The 21281-nt window shown below is 37.9% G+C and overlaps 1 protein-coding gene across 8 annotated transcripts in view; it reads right to left on the reverse strand.

Annotated features, from left to right (window-relative positions):
- The window catches only part of ZBTB46 (zinc finger and BTB domain containing 46), a 109019-nt gene that overhangs the window by 76875 nt on the left and 10863 nt on the right, over positions 1 to 21281 (reverse strand). For 7 of the 8 annotated variants that reach the window (XM_073308924.2, XM_073308923.2, XM_073308919.2 and 4 more), the window contains one exon: positions 991 to 1960. In XM_073308924.2, the coding sequence (XP_073165025.1) occupies positions 991 to 1927 (937 nt within the window). In that variant the 5' untranslated portion in view covers positions 1928 to 1960. Of the gene's footprint in view, positions 1 to 990; positions 1961 to 12993; positions 13097 to 21281 lie in introns of those variants that run through there. The other variant, XM_073308921.2, reaches the window with a different exon arrangement.

Raw genomic sequence — 21281 nt, forward strand, 5'->3', positions numbered from 1 at the left:
TAACTCATGACAGGCTGGGATTTCCAAAGAAGGCCAAGGGAGTTGAGCACCTTGTACTCATTGAAATTCAACTGCAGTTGGGCACTTAACACGCTCAGGCTCCTTTGAAAATCTCAGCCATAACTTTGACAGGCAAATATTTATTCTTGAACCTAAATAATTGGTGGATAAAGTGAATGTAGCTGGACAATTTTCATATTATTTTAAAAGAAAAACACTGATGAAAATTCAAAAGAGGCGAAGAGTGTATTTGTCTCCCTTGCAATGCATTTAAACCTGCTCATCTGAAAGACTGCAGATATTCATAATAAACCAATAGATGGTCTAAACCATGAAATGACATGAGGATTCCATTCTTAAAGCCACTAAACACTTGGCTGACATTTGATTAAGGAGGAACATGGATACTATGTTGTCCTTAATCGCCCCCTCTGTCAACACCATAGCTGTTCCTCCATTGAGGAGTGATCTAAGCAGGCCATATGAGTGAAATTGGCGCTCCTGTAGATACCAGAAGGCAGTGTTAGGAACAGTAGTCTCATTAAGATGCAGAGATTAGAGCACATGCAGTAGCAATTAAAAAAGACTCCTTGCTCTATACAACCAGTGCTCCTCAACCCTGACCTGAAATGATTAATCTAGCAGGTGGTCAAGTCCCGTTTCAATCCTTTACCAACACTGCTAGTAAGAATGGCAGTTTTGGTGACAGACAATTGTACATCAAGGACCTGACTTAAGCCACTATTTTATTCGCAAATTAATACCTATGAGATGACTATGACTTCAGTTCTCTACTATCCAGGGATAAGTTTGGATAAATAACCTAAAGATATAAAGGTTCTATATTCCATTATCAATCCCCAGAAGTTCATAATATTTTTATTTCAGTGAATGAGAAGTGTGCTATAAGCAAAATACTATCTATATTTGCATTACTACAGCTGCTCATTGCTGAAAATCAAAAGAAAAAAAACCAAAACAAAACCTTACTTGGGTCACGACTGTTGTACGGCCATCCTGAGGCAGATAAAAAAGATGGCACTGGAGAGCTTGCCCTGCTGTCAGTCTCTACTTGCTGTGTAATATGACGCACAGTTTCTTTATTTTTTCTGTTCTTTCTGCGTCCAGTTGGTTGCCAGCCATCCCCTGCTCCTTGTTCTGAGAAAGTGTTCTGTATTGCACTATCCTTGGCAGAACGCAATTCATTCCCTCCATAGTGAGATGGTGAAATTTGCTCCTCTTTGATACGCAAAGACCCATAGCCCATGTCACTGGACCAAAGAGACTGGGATGAAATGTCATCATGGCTATCTGTTTTTGGTTCCTGATCCTCTTTTCCATAGCTGCTCCCTCCTTCATGACAGCTAGCAATGGCCGAATCTCCAGAAGAGTTCGCGGGACTTGTTCGTCGAGCTAACCACGGAGAAATACTCCTACCAGCCACCACTGCTGAAATCAAAGCATCTGTACTACTGCTGGAAGCGGCCCCAAGTTCATAATCAACAAGATCATCTGAGGCATCAGACTTTATACTTATGTCAAGAGCTGCCTTTATGAAATTGTGACAAGCTTGTACAATATCAGTCATCTGGAGATAGCTAGCAGCTGACATCACCTCAATGACATTTCTGCTCGTCAGTGCTAAGTGTGCAGAATACATGAAGTCAATGATGGCTTTAAAGCCCTGTGCAGTTACAATGTCTAAATGAGTGACTGTGGCCTGGTCAGATGTCTTCTGCACCTGGCAGTAAAGAGTCTTGAAGTAGCGGCTGCTCCCGAGCAGGACATTTTTGTGAGCCTTAAAGATCTTCCCCTCCACTATAATGCAAACATCACAGAGGATGCCATGCTGTCTCTGCTCATTGAGCTCACGAAGCAGATGACGGTAATGGGAGGCAATCTCCATATCTTCCTTTCGGTTATTCATTTGGGAATCTTTGTGTTTCCTCGTCCACAGACTCTGGAGGGAGAAAGGAAAGCATTACCTCAAAATGCAAAACAAATGTAAAAATGTATTTTGTCAATAGCACTGGTGAAAGGAACTGAAACTGCACCACACTAAATGCTCTTCGAGGATTATCTTGTCATCATAAAACAAAAATTATTTCCTAGCACAGATTGTGTGTTCCTTATGTGATTAATCTTAACCATGATGCTAGTATTCAAATAATTCACATTATTAAGAGCAATCAGAGTGGAAGTTCAACTCCCTAATATACAGGAACATCTCAGACATTATTTTACATGTACCACTGATTATACTTTAAATTAACACAGGATTACGGTGAAAAAGCTTGTCAGTAAGGGCTTGTACACACAGTGGGATAATGCACACTATGGGAGGTATGATTTCTAAAGTGCAGTAACATGTTTTGCATTAATTGTTGCGTGAATACCCTGCTGGTGTGCACTAAAGGTTCCCTAGTGTGCTTTAACATAGTACTGTTTCAAGCAGCACTAAGTCAGAGAACACTAGGGAATCTTTAGTGCACACCAGCAGTCAACATGGTCCAATTAATGTGCAACATGTTAGTGCTGTAGACAAGCTGTGTGTTACTGAAATGGTCCTGGTAAAATACCTGTCAGTTTTTATCATTTAAGACTTGATAAATAAGAACTAGAGTTGAAACTATGCTAATGGATGCAAACCACTGAATAGTATCCTGTAGCAGTAGTATTTCCTTAGGGGGGAAAAGCCCAACTTATGTACAGCACACTAAATACTCTAAATCCTCAAACAGTAAAAGTCAATTGAAACTAGCCATTTACTTTGCTATATTGTTGCTTTGGGGCTATAATGCCGTTACAGTGTCAGAGAAAAAACAGATCTGAAACCACATTTCGGAAAATTTTAAATCCCCACTCAATCAAGTAAAGTTTTAATGTATAAAGACTATGAAGTTAATTTCACCTGAACTTTAACTCATTTTCTATTTACGATCAAAACATTTTTACAGGTTTCAGAGTAGCAGCCGTGTTAGTCTGTACCATTTTTAGTGTCACAATAAATTTATTTGCCAGGCATACTTTTTGAATGGAATGGATTTGATTTAGTCTCTATATAAACACCCTTTTTTCAATCAAGGGCCCCTAAAACACTATTTGTTCACCAAATACTGTGGATGTATGCATAGTAAGGATTCTCTGACTTCCAAAACAATATCTTTTGCATCAGACTTGGACTTTTACCCACCAATTCAGAAGACCCTTATAGCAGATTCCTGCCAAGCCTGGATGACGCTACTAGCGTTGCCAACATCAATATATATTCCCTGACAATCTTTAATTTAAATGTATAGTTTTGTTTTGTTTTTTTTTTTTTTTTTAACTGCCAGCAGAAGTCTTCCCTCTTAAAGCTGCTAAATGTTCTAACTTGTTTCTTCTAAAGAAATTCATAAAACAAGATGTGTTAAGGTTAACATTTTTTCCATAACGCAAGTAGGATCAAATTCACAAGTGAAGTGATAAACTACTATTTAATTATTATTTTTAAATACTCCAATATCAGCATGAACATAGTCCACATATGGTTTCCATATAGCATTAAATAAGTCACCTCTGTCTTAGAGTGACAGAATCTGAACCCAAAATCTTCAGGAAAAAAAGGAGAGAGAGAAAAAAAAAGAAGATCAATAGTATGCTGTAAGACCTCTCCATTTGAGGGACCTCTCTGATGACTTCAAACTTCAGAAGGTGAGCTACTGTTTCACACATTGCTCTGTCCGCAGAGGTTCCTTGAGGTCTGCAAGAAGATAACGGTCTCAACAGGAATGTGAGAATTCCATGGCATAGTATCTTCTTTGACCAGTGACAGTTGAAAACAGTAGCCTCTTCCAAGGGAGGAGGAATCCTTGGACAGGTAGAACTGGTAGCCATGTGTTATTTTTGGTGTTTAAATTCCAGATGGAGTAAGCCCTAGATTTTCCTCCTTGGGAATATCTATCCTCTTCCTTGGGAGTAACCAGAAGCTCTTTTAAAGAAGTACCAGGGAAAACAAAACCCATAAGAGGGCTAGACTTTTTGGTGCAAATTAGAAGAGGCTGATGCTATGTACCTGCAGAATATCTGGAGGACATCACTGCAGGTAAATTTCCAGGTTCAACCAGTAGTCCTCAGGATATAGGTGTCCTGAAGATTGCACTGGAAGCCATTACCCATGCCACAAATCTTAGCCCACGTCTACACTACTGCGGTAAGTCAACTTAAGTTTCACAACTCCAGCTACGTGAAGAACATAGCTGGAGTTGACGTAGCTTAGGTCGACTTAGAGGTAGACGGGAGACACTCTCCCGTTGACTTATCTTGCTCCTCTTGTTCCCAGTGGAGTACCGGGGTCGACCGGACAGTGAACTGCCATTGAGTTAGCGGGTCTTCAGTAGATCCACTAAATTGACCCCCTGTGCATTGATCACCGGAGCATCGATCCAGGGGTAGCGTAGACATAGCCTTAAGACCCTATACAAGCGACAGACAGACAGACAGACAGACAGACAGACAGTCTTCTCTCACCAAAGTGAGAGAACATTTGAAAATCAGTTCTTCCAATGTTTGGACTTGAAAGGAAAAAATTGTTAGAAATACTGTGATTGAGGATTTGACTGCCACAGCTCCATAATTTTGCACCAGTGGGCTCCTGAAAGCCCCCTTCTCAGATGGAAGGACAGTATTTTTGATTAAAGAAGCCACTAGTGCATCTACTTTTAGAGGCTGTAGAAGTCTTTTTGCCTTTTGGGAAATTGGAACCACCATATAGGATCAGATGAGTGGTCCATCATCCATGCATTCATTCAAAGGAAGATGCAAGAAATCTCAGTTATGAAGTGAACAGGTTTTTTATATATTTGTCTTCTTTCCTTTTGGTGTTCTCATTCCAACATGAAAGTTTACATGAAAAGGAGCAACTTCTTGGACTTGGTTGGAAACAGGCTCCCCTTGGAGTTACTGTTCCTCATTTTGCTATGGATAATATCAAGCATATTTAGCAACATTTTCATCCATCTTGAAGAATTTAGGCAGCAACAGCCTTTTGTGGGTTTCTTCTTCAATGCCTTCCATCTGAAGTTCAGAGAATTTCTTTAGCATTTGATAAGGAAGACTTCTGCCACTACTTGTGTTTCCCTCAGCTTACTTTGACTATATGTATGTTTTTTCTTTGTGTGTTGTCTGCCTTCTGGCTATACATCTCATTACTAGTTATCTTCCAACAGAGAAAAGCCATTTGTACCACAGTGATGAAATCAGTGCAAGTGTCTAGACTGAAGATGGCTAGGATAAAGGAATCTGTGCAAGCTTGTGATGTGAATCTCCTGGTGCCTTTCTTAGGTTTTTTTGTTTGTTTGTTTGTTTGTTTTAAATTCAAGCAGGGCTTCTTTAACTAGATCCTTTTGAGACTGAGCCCCTGGAGCTAACCTGAATCAATCTTTACTAGCCTTGTCCTTACGGACAGAGCACTTGCTAGCCTCACTGGATGAGGAGAGCTTCTCACTGGATTTGGCTATTTCCTGTTCAGTATATTCTTACTAGATTCTAGAGCCTAGCAATAAAGGACCAAGTATCACCTTCCTTCCCACTCACCAAGACCTTGGCAGAAGATGCAGCCTCTGGGCAGGATGAAAGAATCACTAACCAAAGAAGGGCAGGAGTTGGATGATCCTAGTTTGCTTGCCCATATTTCTAAGGGCACTAAAGAGGAAGCAGAAGGCTGGAGGATACATTTGGGGGGTGAAACTCTGGACTCTCCCCCAAAATGTTTCCCTATGGGCCAGGCTCTTTGGAATGTAGGCCATGCAAATCTGCCAGGTATCTTGAGGAGGAGGGCTGGCAGTAAGTAGCTGTGGCATTGTCAGACACGATAGAGGCAGACTGCATGAGAACTAAAACCAGTTTGGAGTGTGGATTGGCCCAAAGAAAGTGGGGGCTCTCAATTATTCTGCTCTGAGTTCATGCTCTACTAAAATATTAAGTATAAGAGTGGTAAGAGTACTGGAAATGAGACTCTGCAGGACCATGAAAGGTGGCTTACTGCAAAAGCACTCTAGTTTTATTACTGTAGCACCTAAAAGCCTTAGTCATGGACCAACATCCCACTGTGGTAGAACAAACACAAACAAAAAGACCTGTCCCACACAGGTTACAATCTAAGGATAACACAATAGACAAAATAGAGTAAAACAAAACAATGAGACAATATTGGTCAGCATAACATACAATGGCCTCAGCAGTTAGACCACTGATGTGCTATCAACTTTTTCTAGGTATCATGGAAAAATAAAAGTTTAAGGACAGTTTTGAAGGAGCATCATTCGATAACTTTGCAGATGTTTATGGGGGCACTCCTCTCAAGCGTGATGGACAGCACAGGAGAAAACATGAAAGTGCTTGTTTAAAAGTTTAATAAGTAGGCAATGGAGGGTGGCATCAGCAACCAATCAGAGGCGGGAGTCAACTTCTCAATAGAGAATGACATGACAGGTAGGGTGGAGACAGGCCATGAAGATCCTTGAAAATGAAGACAAGTTGCTCATGTTTGATGCAAAAATGTACTGCATGTTGAGAATTTTCTAGTCTTTGGGTTCTTAGATTCATCTACTTGAGGGAAGGGGAGCACGCTAGCTTGGAGACTAACAAAAATCACTCAACAGTAAATCTGAAACTGGCAGAATAGCTACAAAAGAAAAACAGAACACCTCACTACTGGAAAGAGACTGAATTTCTCATTCCTGCTTCCCTAAACTGAAGAGAGTCTGGAGACAAAGCCAGGAGGACACAAAAAAATACTTTCTGCCATCAATTGGCAAGGTGATGAAACTACTATTTGTGAAGACTAGTGGCTATCGCAACAAGAGAATTCCACATTATCTGTCACCTTCAAATTTGTGCGCAATAATAAGAATATTTGTGTTCAGTTTGACTAGTGAAGTTCAACATCTTCCAATCTGAGAGAAACAGTTATAAATTACTTGATCTGTGTGTCACAGAACCTGTCACCTTATATGCTTTGTTCCACATTCACCTTTTATAAAACATCGTTGTACTTTTTATAGAAGAGGTCTTTGGGGGAGAAATTAAATATGCCTCAAATTCAGAAGAGTTAGTTAGTTTTTTGTCTACCCATGTCAAACTAGAGCATCCGTTTTATGTCAAGGACCAGTAGGGAATTAGCACAAGTTAAATTTAAGGCAATTTGCTAGTAGTTAATTCAGTAAGCTTCAAAATCCTCCTCTCCCGTGTTCCAGTTTTACACACTGCTTTGTGGTTTTGGTTTTCTACCCTACTTTGTGATTAGATATAGCTATTTATGAGAAATAATGGAAGGAGTTCTATAGAAATGTAGCCCCTCCAACTACTAATGGAAGCACCTGAGACTAAAGAAAAATAAACTGGGGAGTAGAAGTCAATTTTATAAAAATGGATCATCACATAGACAAAAATATTAAAATGTGAGCTTATGAAAGCTCTTTTTAATACTCTGAATAAGATTTCAATTAACTCAGATTGGATTACTTAGGCCGGAGTTCCTGTTAGTATTTAAATGTAATGTGGCTTCTGAAAGAGTTAAATAGAAATATTTAATATGAAAAGTCCTAGTTTTGAAGAAAATGACAGGTTTTTTTAAATGAAAATATTTACTAGATGAAGTCATACATGTGCCAAATACATTTCTACTAACACAGATGAAAGATTTCAAAAAATAAAATAATAAATAAGTGACAACTTCTGGAATGATTTCACTAACTATAATAGAGTCATTAATAGATGAACAAAATTAAAGAAACATGGCATCGGGGTATTAAAATTCAGGTCTCAAATTAACAAACTTGAAAGTTTTACTATAAAGTGTATGAATTAGCATTACTCTAACTTTGCTTCATGAGGGGTTTTAGTTCTATATTTTGAAACATTTACTCTATTGTCTCCACATCTCTGTCTCTCTCTCACACACACACAGTCCTCTACCGATCTCTCTGACATGCTTTAATTCTCCAAAGTCTAATGTTAGTAAGACTCTTGAAAATGTATCTATTTTTGTTTAATATGAAGTCATCCATATGAAGTCATCATTCATTTATTCTTCACTAAGCCTTTACTTGTATCCTGCATATTTCAAAGATGTCTTACTTTTTATAATTTTGTCCCAAATTTCAAATACTTGCATGTGTGCATAACTTTACACATTGTTAGTAGTCCCACGAAAGTCAGTATGTAACAAAGTTAAGCGCACACACAGTCTTTGGTTATCAGAGATTAAAGCCTCATTTTACAAACAGGATCCATCTATAACCAAACTTTAGTATATCTAGCTTCATGTCAAGATACCCAAAAACACATAAGGAAGCAGCCTTTAAAGAAAGCATGTGAGAAGTATGAAGAGTTGCTGAGTTTGGAGAGAGTACATGATTTAAGATTTAGCCTATATCTCAGTCAAAAAATAGAATACCACGAACAGACAAGTTCTAGTTTTGGATCAGAACAGTCTGCACCGTTATCGAAAGCAAAATGTAAGTAAGAGCTGTACTGGCTTTTTTGGCAGACACATTCTGTTACCAATATTTCACTCATCACACAACAGTATTATCTACTTATATAATTACTGATGTCATTAAAAATATTTTCTGAAACTATATTTATTTAGGAAGTTAACCTGTTTACAAATCCTTGCCATGTAAATATCAGGAGACAAAACAACCATTACAACAATGAGCTTTCGAGAAACTTACAGTAATAAAATAGAGATCTGATGATTAAATAAGGTGTTACCATATTACAGAGTGAGCATCTTTATACTACTTTATAACATGATGTTTTGGTGATTTTATAAAACTGAGTGAAACGTCTGATTACACATTTAACAAAAACAGACAGATCTATCAATTGTTAATATTTGAAAAAATTGGAAAGTAACTTTTTTTTGGCAAGTGAGTATACTCCAGGTACTGAATAAATGGTAACCAAATAGCTAAGTAACTATTTGTCCTCCGTCTATATTGTTGGGTACACAATTGGTGTGTCAATTGTTCCATAACCATCACCTCCCACATTTTTGAATGATTCCTCTAGTGTTGGACTATTTATCTTTTTCCAAGGCTACCAGTAGCCTTGCAGCTACTAGCAGATGAGAGATTAATTCTTCACTTCCTTGTGTGTGACCATTTCTGCTAGAAAGCCCAGGAGGATTACCAAAGAATCATTTGGTAATAAATATCCAACAATTGTGGTAGTGTAATAAGCTGCATCCAAATACTCTCTAATGACTGGACATGTCCACCATATATGCACAAATCTCCACTCACTCCACAATTTCTTCAGCACTTATCACCATTCAGTCCCCCCTCCCCCCCCCGCCCCGCTCTCTATATATATTAACCTGACCAATATTAGGTACCCTTGAAAAAACATCTTAATCTAAATCTCAGATTGAGATTGCTGATCCTCTTTTCCAGATCAAATCCCATTTCTCTTGGGTAATGCGTCTATCCAGATCCTTTCACCAGTATGTCATGTGATGTCACTAAAATTTTAGTTTCATAAATTCTATCTGAGCATTGCTGTGTATTCCTCCTTAATTCCACTGAATTTTACTTTACACAACCCATTTCCAATACACAACTATCACATGGAAATTTCCAGCCTTTAGGAAAAACTTCAAACAGAATGTATCCAAGTTTAAAGTGCTGTATAGTTTCCTACTTGGAAAGTATTCATTGGGGTCACAACAGATACAGATTTCAGAGCGGCAGCCGTGTTAGTCTGTATCCGCAAAAAGAAAAGGAGTACTTGCGGCACCTTAGAGACTAACAAATTTATCTGAGCATAAGCTTTTGTGAGCTACAGCTCACTTCATCGGATGCATACAGTAGAAAATACAGTGGGGAGATTTTATATACACAGAGCCAGAAGAGTACCCAGAAGTTACCTACTACAGGACAGGCCCAACAAAGAAAATAACAGAGCGCCACTAGCCATCACCTTCAGCCCCCAACTAAAACCTCTCCAGCGCATCATCAAGGATCTACAACCTATCCTGAAGGATGACCCATCACTCTCACAGATCTTGGGAGACAGGCCAGTCCTTGCTTACAGACAGCCCCCCAACCTGAAGGAAATACTCTCCAGCAACCACACACCAAAAACACTAACCCAGGAACCTATCCTTGCAACAAAGCCCGTTGCCAACTGTGTCCACATATCTATTCAGGGGACACCATCATAGGGCCTAATCACATCAGCCACACTATCAGAGGCTCGTTCACCTGCACATCTACCAATGTAATATATGCCATCATGTGCCAGCAATGCCCCTCTGCCATGTACATTGGCCAAACCAGACAGTCTCCACGTAAAAGAATAAATGGACACAAATCAGATGTCAAGAATTATAACATTCAAAAACCAGTTGGAGATCACTCCAATTTCTTTGGTCACTCGATTACAGACCTAAAGGTGGCAATTCTTCAACAAAAAAAATCTTCAAAACCAGACTCCAATGAGAGACTGCTGAATTGAAATTAATTTGCCAACTGAATACAATTAACTTAGGCTTGAATAAAGCCTGAGAGTGGATGGGTCATTACACAAAGTAAAACTATTTCCCCTTGTTATTTCCCCTCCTACTGTTCTTGTCAACTGCTGGAAATGGCCCACCTTGATTATCACTACAAAAGGTGCCCCTCCTTATCCCCCCCCGCCCCGGTTCTCCTGCTGGTAATAGCTCACCTTTCCTGATCACTCTTGTTACAGTCTGTATGGTAAAACCCATTGTTTTATGTTCTCTGTTTAAATAAAATCTCCCCACTGTATTTTCCACCTTATGCATCTGATGAAGCGAGCTGTAGCTCACGAAAGCTTATGCTCAAATAAATTTGTTAGTCTCTAAGATGACACAAGTACTCCTTTTCTTTTAACAGATACAGAGCTTCCTCAAAAAAAAAAAAGGTATCAACACCACATTTATAAAATATCCATTAATGTGGTATGAACCGAGGTTGAAAAAGTAGGGCACCACCAACCCAGACCTCCATCTACAACAGTCTGTCCAATTTCCTATGGTAGTTACATAAGATACTAACAACCAACCCACTGCTTACCTTCATTGCAGTGTTAGCCCATGTTAACTGCACTCAAATTAGCCTACATCACATGACAGCAGTCACACCGCAAAGTTTTTGAGCTGCACAGAAGGTATTAACAGCACAGAATAGCTGAGCTCCCACTTCATTACCAGCTCAACCCACAACTCCTGTCCTGACTGGCCAGCTAGCTAGAGTTTAAATCACCACTTCACTCAATCTAAAGAGTTTTGTGTGCGCATGGGAGTCAGGTTAGGGCAGCCCTCGAACTATACCTAAAACTAATACTGCAATTTGGGCAATTCCCCAAAGAATCACTGTGCTGCCAAAGGACAAAAGAGTTCCCCCCATAGCAGGTATGCAAGGGTCCTCTCCCACAACTCAAGAGATGTGTGTAGGATGTGTGACTACAAGTCTCCTGTTGGTTCAGGAAGTGAAAAAATTAGGGCTGTCAATTAATCGCCGTTAACCCATGCGATTAACTCAAAAAAATTAATCGTGATTAATCGCTGTTTTAATTGCGCCATTAAACAGAATACCTATTGAATATTTTGGATATTTTTCTACATTTTCAAATATATTGATTTCAATTACAACACAGAATTCCAAGTGTACAGTGCTCATTTTATATTATTTTTATTACGAATAGTTGCACTGTAAAAATGATAAACAAAAGAAATAGCATTCACCTCATACAAGTACTGTAGTGCAATCTCTTCATCGTGAAAGTGCAACTCACAAATGTAGCTTCTTTGTTACATAACTGCACTCAAAAAACCAAAACAATGTAAAACTTTAGAGCCTACAACTCCACCCAGTCCTACTTGTTGTTCAGCCACTTGCTAAGACAAACAAGTTTGTTTACATTTACGGGAGATACTGCTGCCTGCTTCTTATTCACAATGTCACCTGAAAGTGAGAACAGGTGTTTGCATGGCACTTTTGTAGCTGGCGCTGCAAGGTATTTACATGCCAGATATACTAAACAAACATTTGTATGCCCCTTCATGCTTTGGCCACCATTCCAGAAGTGTATGCTGATCCCTGCTGATGACGCTCGTTAAAAAAAATAATGCATTAATTAAACTTGCAACTGAACTTCTTGGGGGAGAATTGTAGGTCTCCTGGTCTGTGCTTTACCCGCATTCTGCCATATATTTCATTTCATAGCAGTCTCGGATGCTGACCCAGCATGTTGTTCGTTTTCAGAACACTTTCACTGCAGATTTGACAAAATGCAAAGAAGGTACTAATATGAGATTTCTAAAGATAGCTACCGCACTCAATCCAAGGTTTAAGAATCTGAAGTGCCCTCCAAAATCTGAGAGGGACAAGGTGTGGAGTATGCTTCTAGAAGTCTTAAAAAAGCAACACTTCGATGCAGAAAATACAGAACCCAAACTACCAAAAAAGAAAATCAACTTTCTGCTGATGGCATCTAACTCAGATGATGAAAAACAAACAAGCGTCAATCTGCACTGCTTTGGATCGCTATTGAGCAGAACCCATCATCAGCATGGATGCATGTCGTCTGGAATGGTGGTTGAAGCATGAAGGGACATATGAATCTTTAGCACATCTGGCACATAAATATCTTGCAACACCAGCTAAAACAGTGCCATGTGAACGCCTATTCTCCCTTTCAGGTGACATTGTAAACAAGAAGTGGGCAGCACTGACTCCTGCACAGAGTGGATTTGATTTAAATCATGATTTAAATCACTAGTCAGGAAGACTCTATTTAATCATAGATTTCTACACAGACGTGCATTCTTGTTGGTTGTTATAACCTTAATACATATTCTTCACAACTCAGATAGATGTAGGTTTCATTTTTAGAAGGTACACATGATATATTTTTAAAACTTTTCAGATTAGTTTTACAGGTATATCAGAAAATGAATGATTATTTGGTTATTTTATTTACCGAAGGGAATTGAAGCAAATATTTATTGAAGTCATTGGGAGATGAACTAGCTCCAATTCAACAGGTTAATCAATATTTGGAGGATTTTCTTGCCATGCTGTATTAGGAAGAGAACATTATCAGACAGACATTTAAATTGTTTTATTTAACTAAAAACAATAATGCTATGTATTCTGGATTTTTTTCTTCAACAGCAAACATAATATTTTAACAAAACAAACATATGAATTTTTGAATTTAAACATTCAAGTTTTTTAAAATCAGGTTTGTTTTTGTTAAAATTGTTTTTAACTAAAACAGTTAAATGAAATATTTTTTTTAAAAAAACAAAAATTAAATTGACTACATCAGCCAGGTCAACATGAGAAACTTAAAATATTGGCTTCTGCAGCTAACTCAGTCATCTTCACCTTCATTTTCCTGTTTGTTCATAATCTGGAAAAGAAAAACAAGCTTTCCTGCTTTTTCAGGTCCCAAACGATTTCTCAATTTGGAATGAATTAGTCCAAAGGAAGAAAATATTCTTTCTACACCATCAGAAGAAGCTACTGCTGTTAAAAGTGAGATTATCACTTCAACTGTCTCTGAATCCAAGTGCTTAAGTGACTTCCACCAGTTCACTGGTGTGACTTTATTTCATCATCAGCAAACATTTCTTGAATGGTTCTTATTCCCAAACTGGGTCTCTCTTACGGCCTGCTGCCATTATAGTTTTCCCTTCTAGTGAGAGAATGGTATGGTAGATCTCAAATCAATGAAGGCTACACTCAGAAAGACCTCAAGTTTTCTGGAATATGCTGCTCAAACAGTTTCACTTTTGTTTCTACTGCCTGTCCCTCCCTTCCCACATTTATCTCCAGCCTTCTTTTCCGCCCCCAGCAATCTTCTATTCATTGAACTTTTTGAAACTTTGCACTTTTAGAGAGAGGTAAGGGATTGACTCTGTGTACACAAATTTGCAGAGGGACAATAGGGTTGAGGTCCGTTATTTCTCACCTCTATATATTTATTTATTTTAAAACATTTTTGCTGTTAACCAGCATATTATCTCTGGAGACACAAATTCACAGTTTGAGAACTGCAAAACTAAGCATCTCTGACGGCATCTTCTAGACTGAGCACTGAGTCCCATTGGATAGATAGAAAGATTAACCTAAATAATCTATACAGAAGCCCCTGGAACCCCATAAAATTGGGTCCCTAATCCATGAACTATTGGAACTCATTTACAAAACTTTCCTTAAACATTACATCAATATAGTCTCATACTATAGAATTAGAATTTATAATCCCTATTCCATGATGAGATATCTTTGAGCTAGAATGTATCTTAATTAACGCTTTCTTTAGATAGGTTTTTTCCTCAAAAAGCATTTTATCAAAAAAATCCGATTTAAATCCGATTTTAAAAAAATCATTGATTTTTATCCACCCTGCTCCTGCACATGTAAACAAACTTGTTTGTCTCAGGGATTGGCTGAACAAGAAGTAGGACTGAGTGGACTTGTAGGCTCTAAAGTTTGACATTGTTTTGTTTTAGAAAGCAGGGGGGTTTTGGTGAATAATTTGACATTCGTAAATTCAAATTTCATGATAAAGTGATTGCACTACAGTACTTGTATTAAGTGAACTGAAAAATACTATCTTATTTTTACAGTGAAAATATTTATAATAAAAAATAAAGTGATCACTGTACATTTTGTATTCTGCATTGAAACTGAATATATAGTATTTGAAAAAGTGGAAAACATGCCAAAATATTTAAATAAATGATATTTTATTAACATTGCGATAAATTTTTTTTAATCGCTTAACAGCCTTTGAAAAAATTAACTGGAGCTAGTGATATCTTTGACCATTAGGATCTATTTTTCAATTTGCAAAATGCTACATCCCACGAAAAGAAACCAGAAGTAAATAAATGGCACTCTCTCAAACCCTGTCAGGGTGATATACACCAATAAATAGCTGCAAATTTTGGTAATCCTAAAATTAAATATCCATTGTAGAAAGACAGAAGCTTTGCAATCGTCTACTACTTTGACAATGTTATATAACAGATACTATGGATATCAAGCTATTTATAGTTTTTTAATACCAGTTTTATGGTACAAGAGAATAAATTATTCTGCTAACCAATCTGAACAGAGGAAGTTTTAATTGATAAATAGCTTGGAGAGCTCATTTCCAGTGGTTTAGAAAACATGTGTTAGATATATCATTCAAAGGGTTTAGTATTTTACCGGGCTGAACTTTGAAATATGCTAAATCCCACCTCTGCTCTGCATTAATATGCCCAACAACCATGTTAGTTTCCCCAAGTACAGCCTCTCACTTTCTAGGGAACAAAGGAATAAGGACACTGCAGAGACAGCATCCCCAATCTCCAAAACAGAAAGTTGCTCTAGTCTACAGGACTTTTCTGATTGATCTATCAGTTACTATAACACCCTCCAGAGGGAGGAAAATCTGGTACTCTGATAAAGGAAGGTTGCTACAATAGTGCCTTCCAAGAGGCCAGTGAACCATGAAAGCTCATCTGTAGGGACTCTGACAAATCCTCCCCCCCCACAAACAATAAATTGTAGTCTGAACATAATTTTCTCCGCAAGCTAATGTGCAAATATAGTAATTTGATTCTACTGAAAGCATATTAATAAACAAACTGGAAAAATAGTATAGAGATTGTTTCTAAACAAAAATGCACTTACACAATAGTAAAATCAAGTATGGGCTTTTAAATCTCAGCAGATTTAATTTTACTTAGCCATATGTCAATTTATAGCTATAGGTCAGAATGACACTGCTCACATTTTTACAGGCTAGGTCGGAAACTAAGTATTAAAAATACAACTCTAAATTACTGCTAGAATGAACCTAGTTCTACAGATACTGTAAATTCAAGAATTTTCTAGTAAATTGCAGATACACACAATGGAACCAAGTCAATGTAATCAGTTGGTGAACAATTTACTGTACTTAGCATTGTCTTGTTTACTTCTTTAACAAGTTAATAAAATACAGCCCAATTTGACACACAAACATTCAGTCTAAGCTTATGGACCATCTTGCTCACATGTTCTAATCCACTTTTTGTGAAATGAGAAACTGTTTTGCACACTCAACAAAATAGTCTTTATCTACTAAATAAAACAACAGGAGCAAAGCTGCAGACTTCAGAACACTAAATCGGGTAGCCTCCTTCAATTGTACCAACACTTGTTAAAATATTCTTTGAATGTTAATATAGAATTGATTAGATACCACCCTAAACTAGAAACCTCAGTAAAAATGACAGTTACTTGAGGTTGTTTGTTTTATTAGAATGGACTTCCTGTGGAAGTTCAACAATGAAGGAGGACTTCATTGAAGTACATCTGTTTCAGGTGGCCACCACTGTAATATCTTACTTTTCACAACATTATCTTTGATGGAAAAAAGTATCTTAGCACTTATTCTAAATTTCACAATGAATTCTAAACTTTAGAGTACCAAACTTTCTACACTTCACAAAAGTAGTATTTCAATGCTAAATCAGTCACTGCAAAGATAATATTTATTGCTTCAACCAAGTAAGGTTTTCCCTCCAAGTAATACACTTTTTATCTCAAATATCATAATGTGAGATATTTTAAAATACAGCTGAGAAAAAACTATTTAGTTTTCAGACTGCATTAGTATCTGAAAGTTAGAACCTTAAGGGCACAACCCTGCACTAATCTTATCTCCACTGTGCTATGTACTCTAAGCAATTCAAAAATTGTTGATTTTACGCCATCAATACCTAGGCATAAAGGTGTGCCTTCCGGATATAGCAGCAGCCTTACCAAAACTGAGGGATCATCAGTTAAGTTAGAACAGTCCTTCAAAATAGCAAATAGTTATAGGACTATCCTGTCAACATTACGATATGAGTAGTCCCAAGATTAAGATTTAACCCAATTAAAATTAAAGGGTACAAAAAAACCTGTTATATAACACTTTAGTCCCGAATAAAAAGAGATAGGCAGAACACACTTCCTAGGTGTAAGTAAGTCTACAGAACTGTCCCCCAGAAAAATCTTGGAGACAAACAACAACTCTTCCGCCTCCTCAAAGGTACTTTGTTTCCTTTGCTCAGAAGGAAAACAGCAACAAAAACACAGATTACAAATTTCTTTGATCAATCCAAAGCACAATCCAGGAGAAAGATTTTTTTTTTTAGGACAAAAACTAACCAAAAAAATGTACAAACAATTTAGACTGTGTACAATTAAGTACCACATAGCCTTGAGAGTGAAAAAAACAAACTAAGGACATATAAATAATAGGCTACCATAACATAAGAACAGCCATACTGGGTCAGACCAAAGGTCTATCTAGCCCAGTATCCTGTCTTCCAACAGTGGCCAATGCCAGGTGCCCCAGAGGGAATGAACAGAACAGATAATCATTAAGTGATCCAACCCGTCATCCATTCCCAACTTCTGGCAAACAGAGGCTATGGACACCATCCCTGCCCATCCTGTATTACTGTATGTATTATACACGATACTAAGAACAACCTAACATTCCATACTCCCCTGGGGGAAAGCTTAACTGGAATATAGACAAAAAAGTTCAAGTGTTGTTCACAGTTATCAAGATAAAACAAATTCAGCTAATAGATTAAGGAAGAACTGAAACTCAGTCCAAAATTCTACCACGTAAAATTAAATGAATGCATCCCATGTTTCTATTTCCCTTATCCCCTGTCCATGCCCACAGGCCCCCCCACTCCCCAGCATTCCGACATTTTTTAAATTCCAGTGCAGACGAACTCCGCTAGGTTGGGTCACACTTTCAACTCTTCTACTTGCAGAATAGGACACAGGATGCTTGTCAATTTCACTTGGATCTAGTTGAGAATGCTGGGAAAATAACATGTACAGGAACCCAGGCATAGGTATGTTCTTACACTACTACAAATTAATCGGAAAACAGAAAAACAGAAGAGGATTGTGTCTATGCTTGGGTTACTGCACCTACTTAATGGGTCAGAAAAAGCAGCAGAATGAAAGCACTGATGGACTATGACTCCCAGCAGTCACTCTCCTGCTAGCAATGGAAGAGCTCACTCTCCAGAAGCAGAGACTATTTCTCTAAGGATGTATTTCGGGGGGGAACGTACAGAAGAGAATCTTAGGGATAAGATGGATGATAGAGTACTTCCAATACAAGTTTTCAAGAAAATGTGTTTATACTGGATGTTCAAAAACACACTCAGTTTGCACAATGTTTAAAAGCACAAATGTAAGGCTTGACTAAACAAATTGTCAGACAGAAGTAAGCAACCTTAATTTGATTAAAGAAACGAAGTTCTTTTGGCCAGGAAAAAAAAAATCAAAATTGTGAATTCCAGATTCCTTCAAATATAGACTGATGTCTGTTGTAAGGACAAATTGGACCTTTGGACCTGTAGTGTCACTGAGAACTAGACAAGACTTGCAAAAGAGTATGATGAAGGCACTCCAATATACAATCTTGTCCCTATAAATAAGAGAGAATGAAGATACTGAGTTAAGGACCAGAATGGGTACTTGCCTTTATTTTTACTCCTGCAAACTCTACCCCTAGAAAGCAATGTCTTCTAATGTAAGGAACATTATGGGTAAGGCAGAGATCTTTGGGGCTTCATTTCCAATGAAAAGACATATTTTAAGCTGTGTTTTACTTTTATTAGATTTTTACATAAGCAGAGAATGTTCAGCTTATAAGCCACTTAAGTATCAAGAACAATTAATAGCAGTGGTGAAACAAAAGTAAAATTATTTGATAGGACAACTTTTCATAACTAAGGGATCCTTAGGACATGTAGGATGGAGAGACATTCATCAGAGGGAGTTCAGCATGTCTTTTGTCCCCTTTTCCTTCAGCTTCTAATTTCTCTTTAAAGAGAACTGCTTCCTCTGCACACACAAAAACTCAAGATGTATCCTTGTCTCCCCAGGAATCTGCAAGCACTAACTTTAGATACAGAGGTTCTCACTGGTGATGGGGCAAACATTCCCTTCTTCATAAGTTTAGGCCTGATCCTGCAAAGACCAAACACATGCCTTGATTTCAATGGAACCAGTAAATTAAGCTGATCTTTGTAGAACTGAGACCTAAAATTGCATTTGGCTGTGAATATCTAGTATGTAAGCTGAACGTAAATATCACTGATTGATAAACCTACTTTCCAAGACCATCCCACATCTGGATGTTTTGCATTTAGAGATCTTCGCTATCACAAACTCTACCAAACTCAAAGGGAAGGTAACTATAGCAAGTAGCATCAAGGGCATTTTATACTTAATGAGACAATGACAAAGTAAACAAATCTGAAACTTTTCAAAACTATTGCTTTGTAAAATAAAAAACAACAGGTGATGTCATAGCCCTGGGCCTCTCAATGTTGATCATTTCCATTAAGACCATTTCTTCTCAATAGTCATGGTGTAATGAGCCTGCAACTATAATTAGCATAATCTGTTGAGGAATATGCAACTGAATTCCGGCACTGGGTTTTGACTAATTTCAAGCTGCAAAAATATTAGGACATCGCTGACATTACTGCAGGAAAATTTTTTCCTTTTAGAAATTCTTACGATAGACAGTGTCCAAGAACACAGAAAGACACCCAATTCAATCAGTACAAGAATGGTTAGCAACTACACCCTTGGCATATTTACATGTTCTAACAAATCAATGGATGAGGGAGGGAGTCAACTGATTCAGTCAGGCTATTTCCAAGCACTCTACCTCAAAGAACAGGTTCAAACTCTCAATCTGTATGGAGCAGATTAAGTCAGGAAACTCAAAACAGGGCAAAAGATGAGAGCTTAGACACCAGTGGAGTCTACAGTTAGAAGACGACCTCTTCTAGGAGGAGAGCTGAAGGTGTCTGATGGGCCAGAAATATTTATATTCTTTAGACCATGCTACTGCAATGGTGGAGATAAACAAAAACACATTCAAACCCCAACAGCCAGAACTGAAATAAGTGGGAGCAATCAATACAGATTTCACCCTGTGCTCCCAAACCTTGATGGTCAAGCCTTAAATACTGGTCAAATTGGCTGTCAAGAGCTAGGAGCATGCCTCAAGTCCTCAAAGGCCATCTGGCTACAACTGAGTCTCTTGAAACCAATCCAGAATCCTCCCGCTCCAACAAACAGATTCTACAAAATGGTAAGCCATACACTATCAGATGGACAAAAACCCAGAAAGTGTGAAAACTTGTTAAAATATTAGTTTATTAGTTCAGGCTAATGTTGAAGGTGAAGGCATGTTTTCAGAGAAAAACGAGAAACTTCAAAAATAAAAGCATGGTAGAGCATTTAGGCCTGGTCTACAATAACAAGGTAAGTCTATCTAAGTTATGCTATTTAAGTTACATAAGGTATGTAACTTAAGTCAACATAGCTTAGATCAACTTACAGCGGTGTCTATGTCACACTATGTCAACGGGAAACACTCTCCTGCCATCAACATAACTTCGGCCTCTCAGGGAGGTGGAGTACTGAAGGCGAGGGGAGAGAGCTCTCCCATCAACTTATCATGTTTTCACCAGACCTGCTAAATAGAACAAGAAGCAATAGGCTTAAATTGCAGCAAGGGCGGTTTAGGTTGGACATTCCTAACTGTCAGAGATGTTAAGCACTGGAATAAATTGCCTAGAGAGGTTGTGGAATCTCCATCATTGGGGATTTTTAAGAGCAGGTTAGACAAATACCTGTCAGGGATGGTCTAAATAATACTTAGTCCTGCCTTGAGTGCAGGGGACTGGACTAGATGACCTCTCGAGGTCCCTTCCAGTTATATGATTCTATGAAATCGATGCCTGCTGCATTGATTGCAGCAGTGCTGATTTAGCTCATAGTGAAGACAAGCCCTTATCCTTAATGGCTTTGAGGGAAAACCTGACAGCATGATGTTCCGTGGCAGATTGAAATGCAAGATAAATTAGGCAACAACAGTTTAAACTTTACAACAGGAGCACACAGGTTTGTATTCTTTAATTAAAAGTTAGCTGAAAGAAAAGTTAAAGAAAAAAATATTGGTTTTTAAACAACTGTGTACGTTTTTACCATCTAAGTAAATTTTAGAATAAACCCACTTTCCTCTTAATAGTCACAAGCAGAATTCAAGGTTTCATGTTTCTCCTACAACAGTCGAGAACATAAAACATTCTAGAGCAGCACAGGCATATCAGCTCTCTGAGCTGTTTGTATATTACTGATATATTATTCCTACAACTCTTGTATGAGAAAGACAATTCTGATAAA

The sequence above is a fragment of the Lepidochelys kempii genome, chromosome 13 (genome assembly GCF_965140285.1).
Source record: "Lepidochelys kempii isolate rLepKem1 chromosome 13, rLepKem1.hap1, whole genome shotgun sequence".
In the NCBI taxonomy this organism is placed as follows: domain Eukaryota; kingdom Metazoa; phylum Chordata; order Testudines; family Cheloniidae; genus Lepidochelys; species Lepidochelys kempii.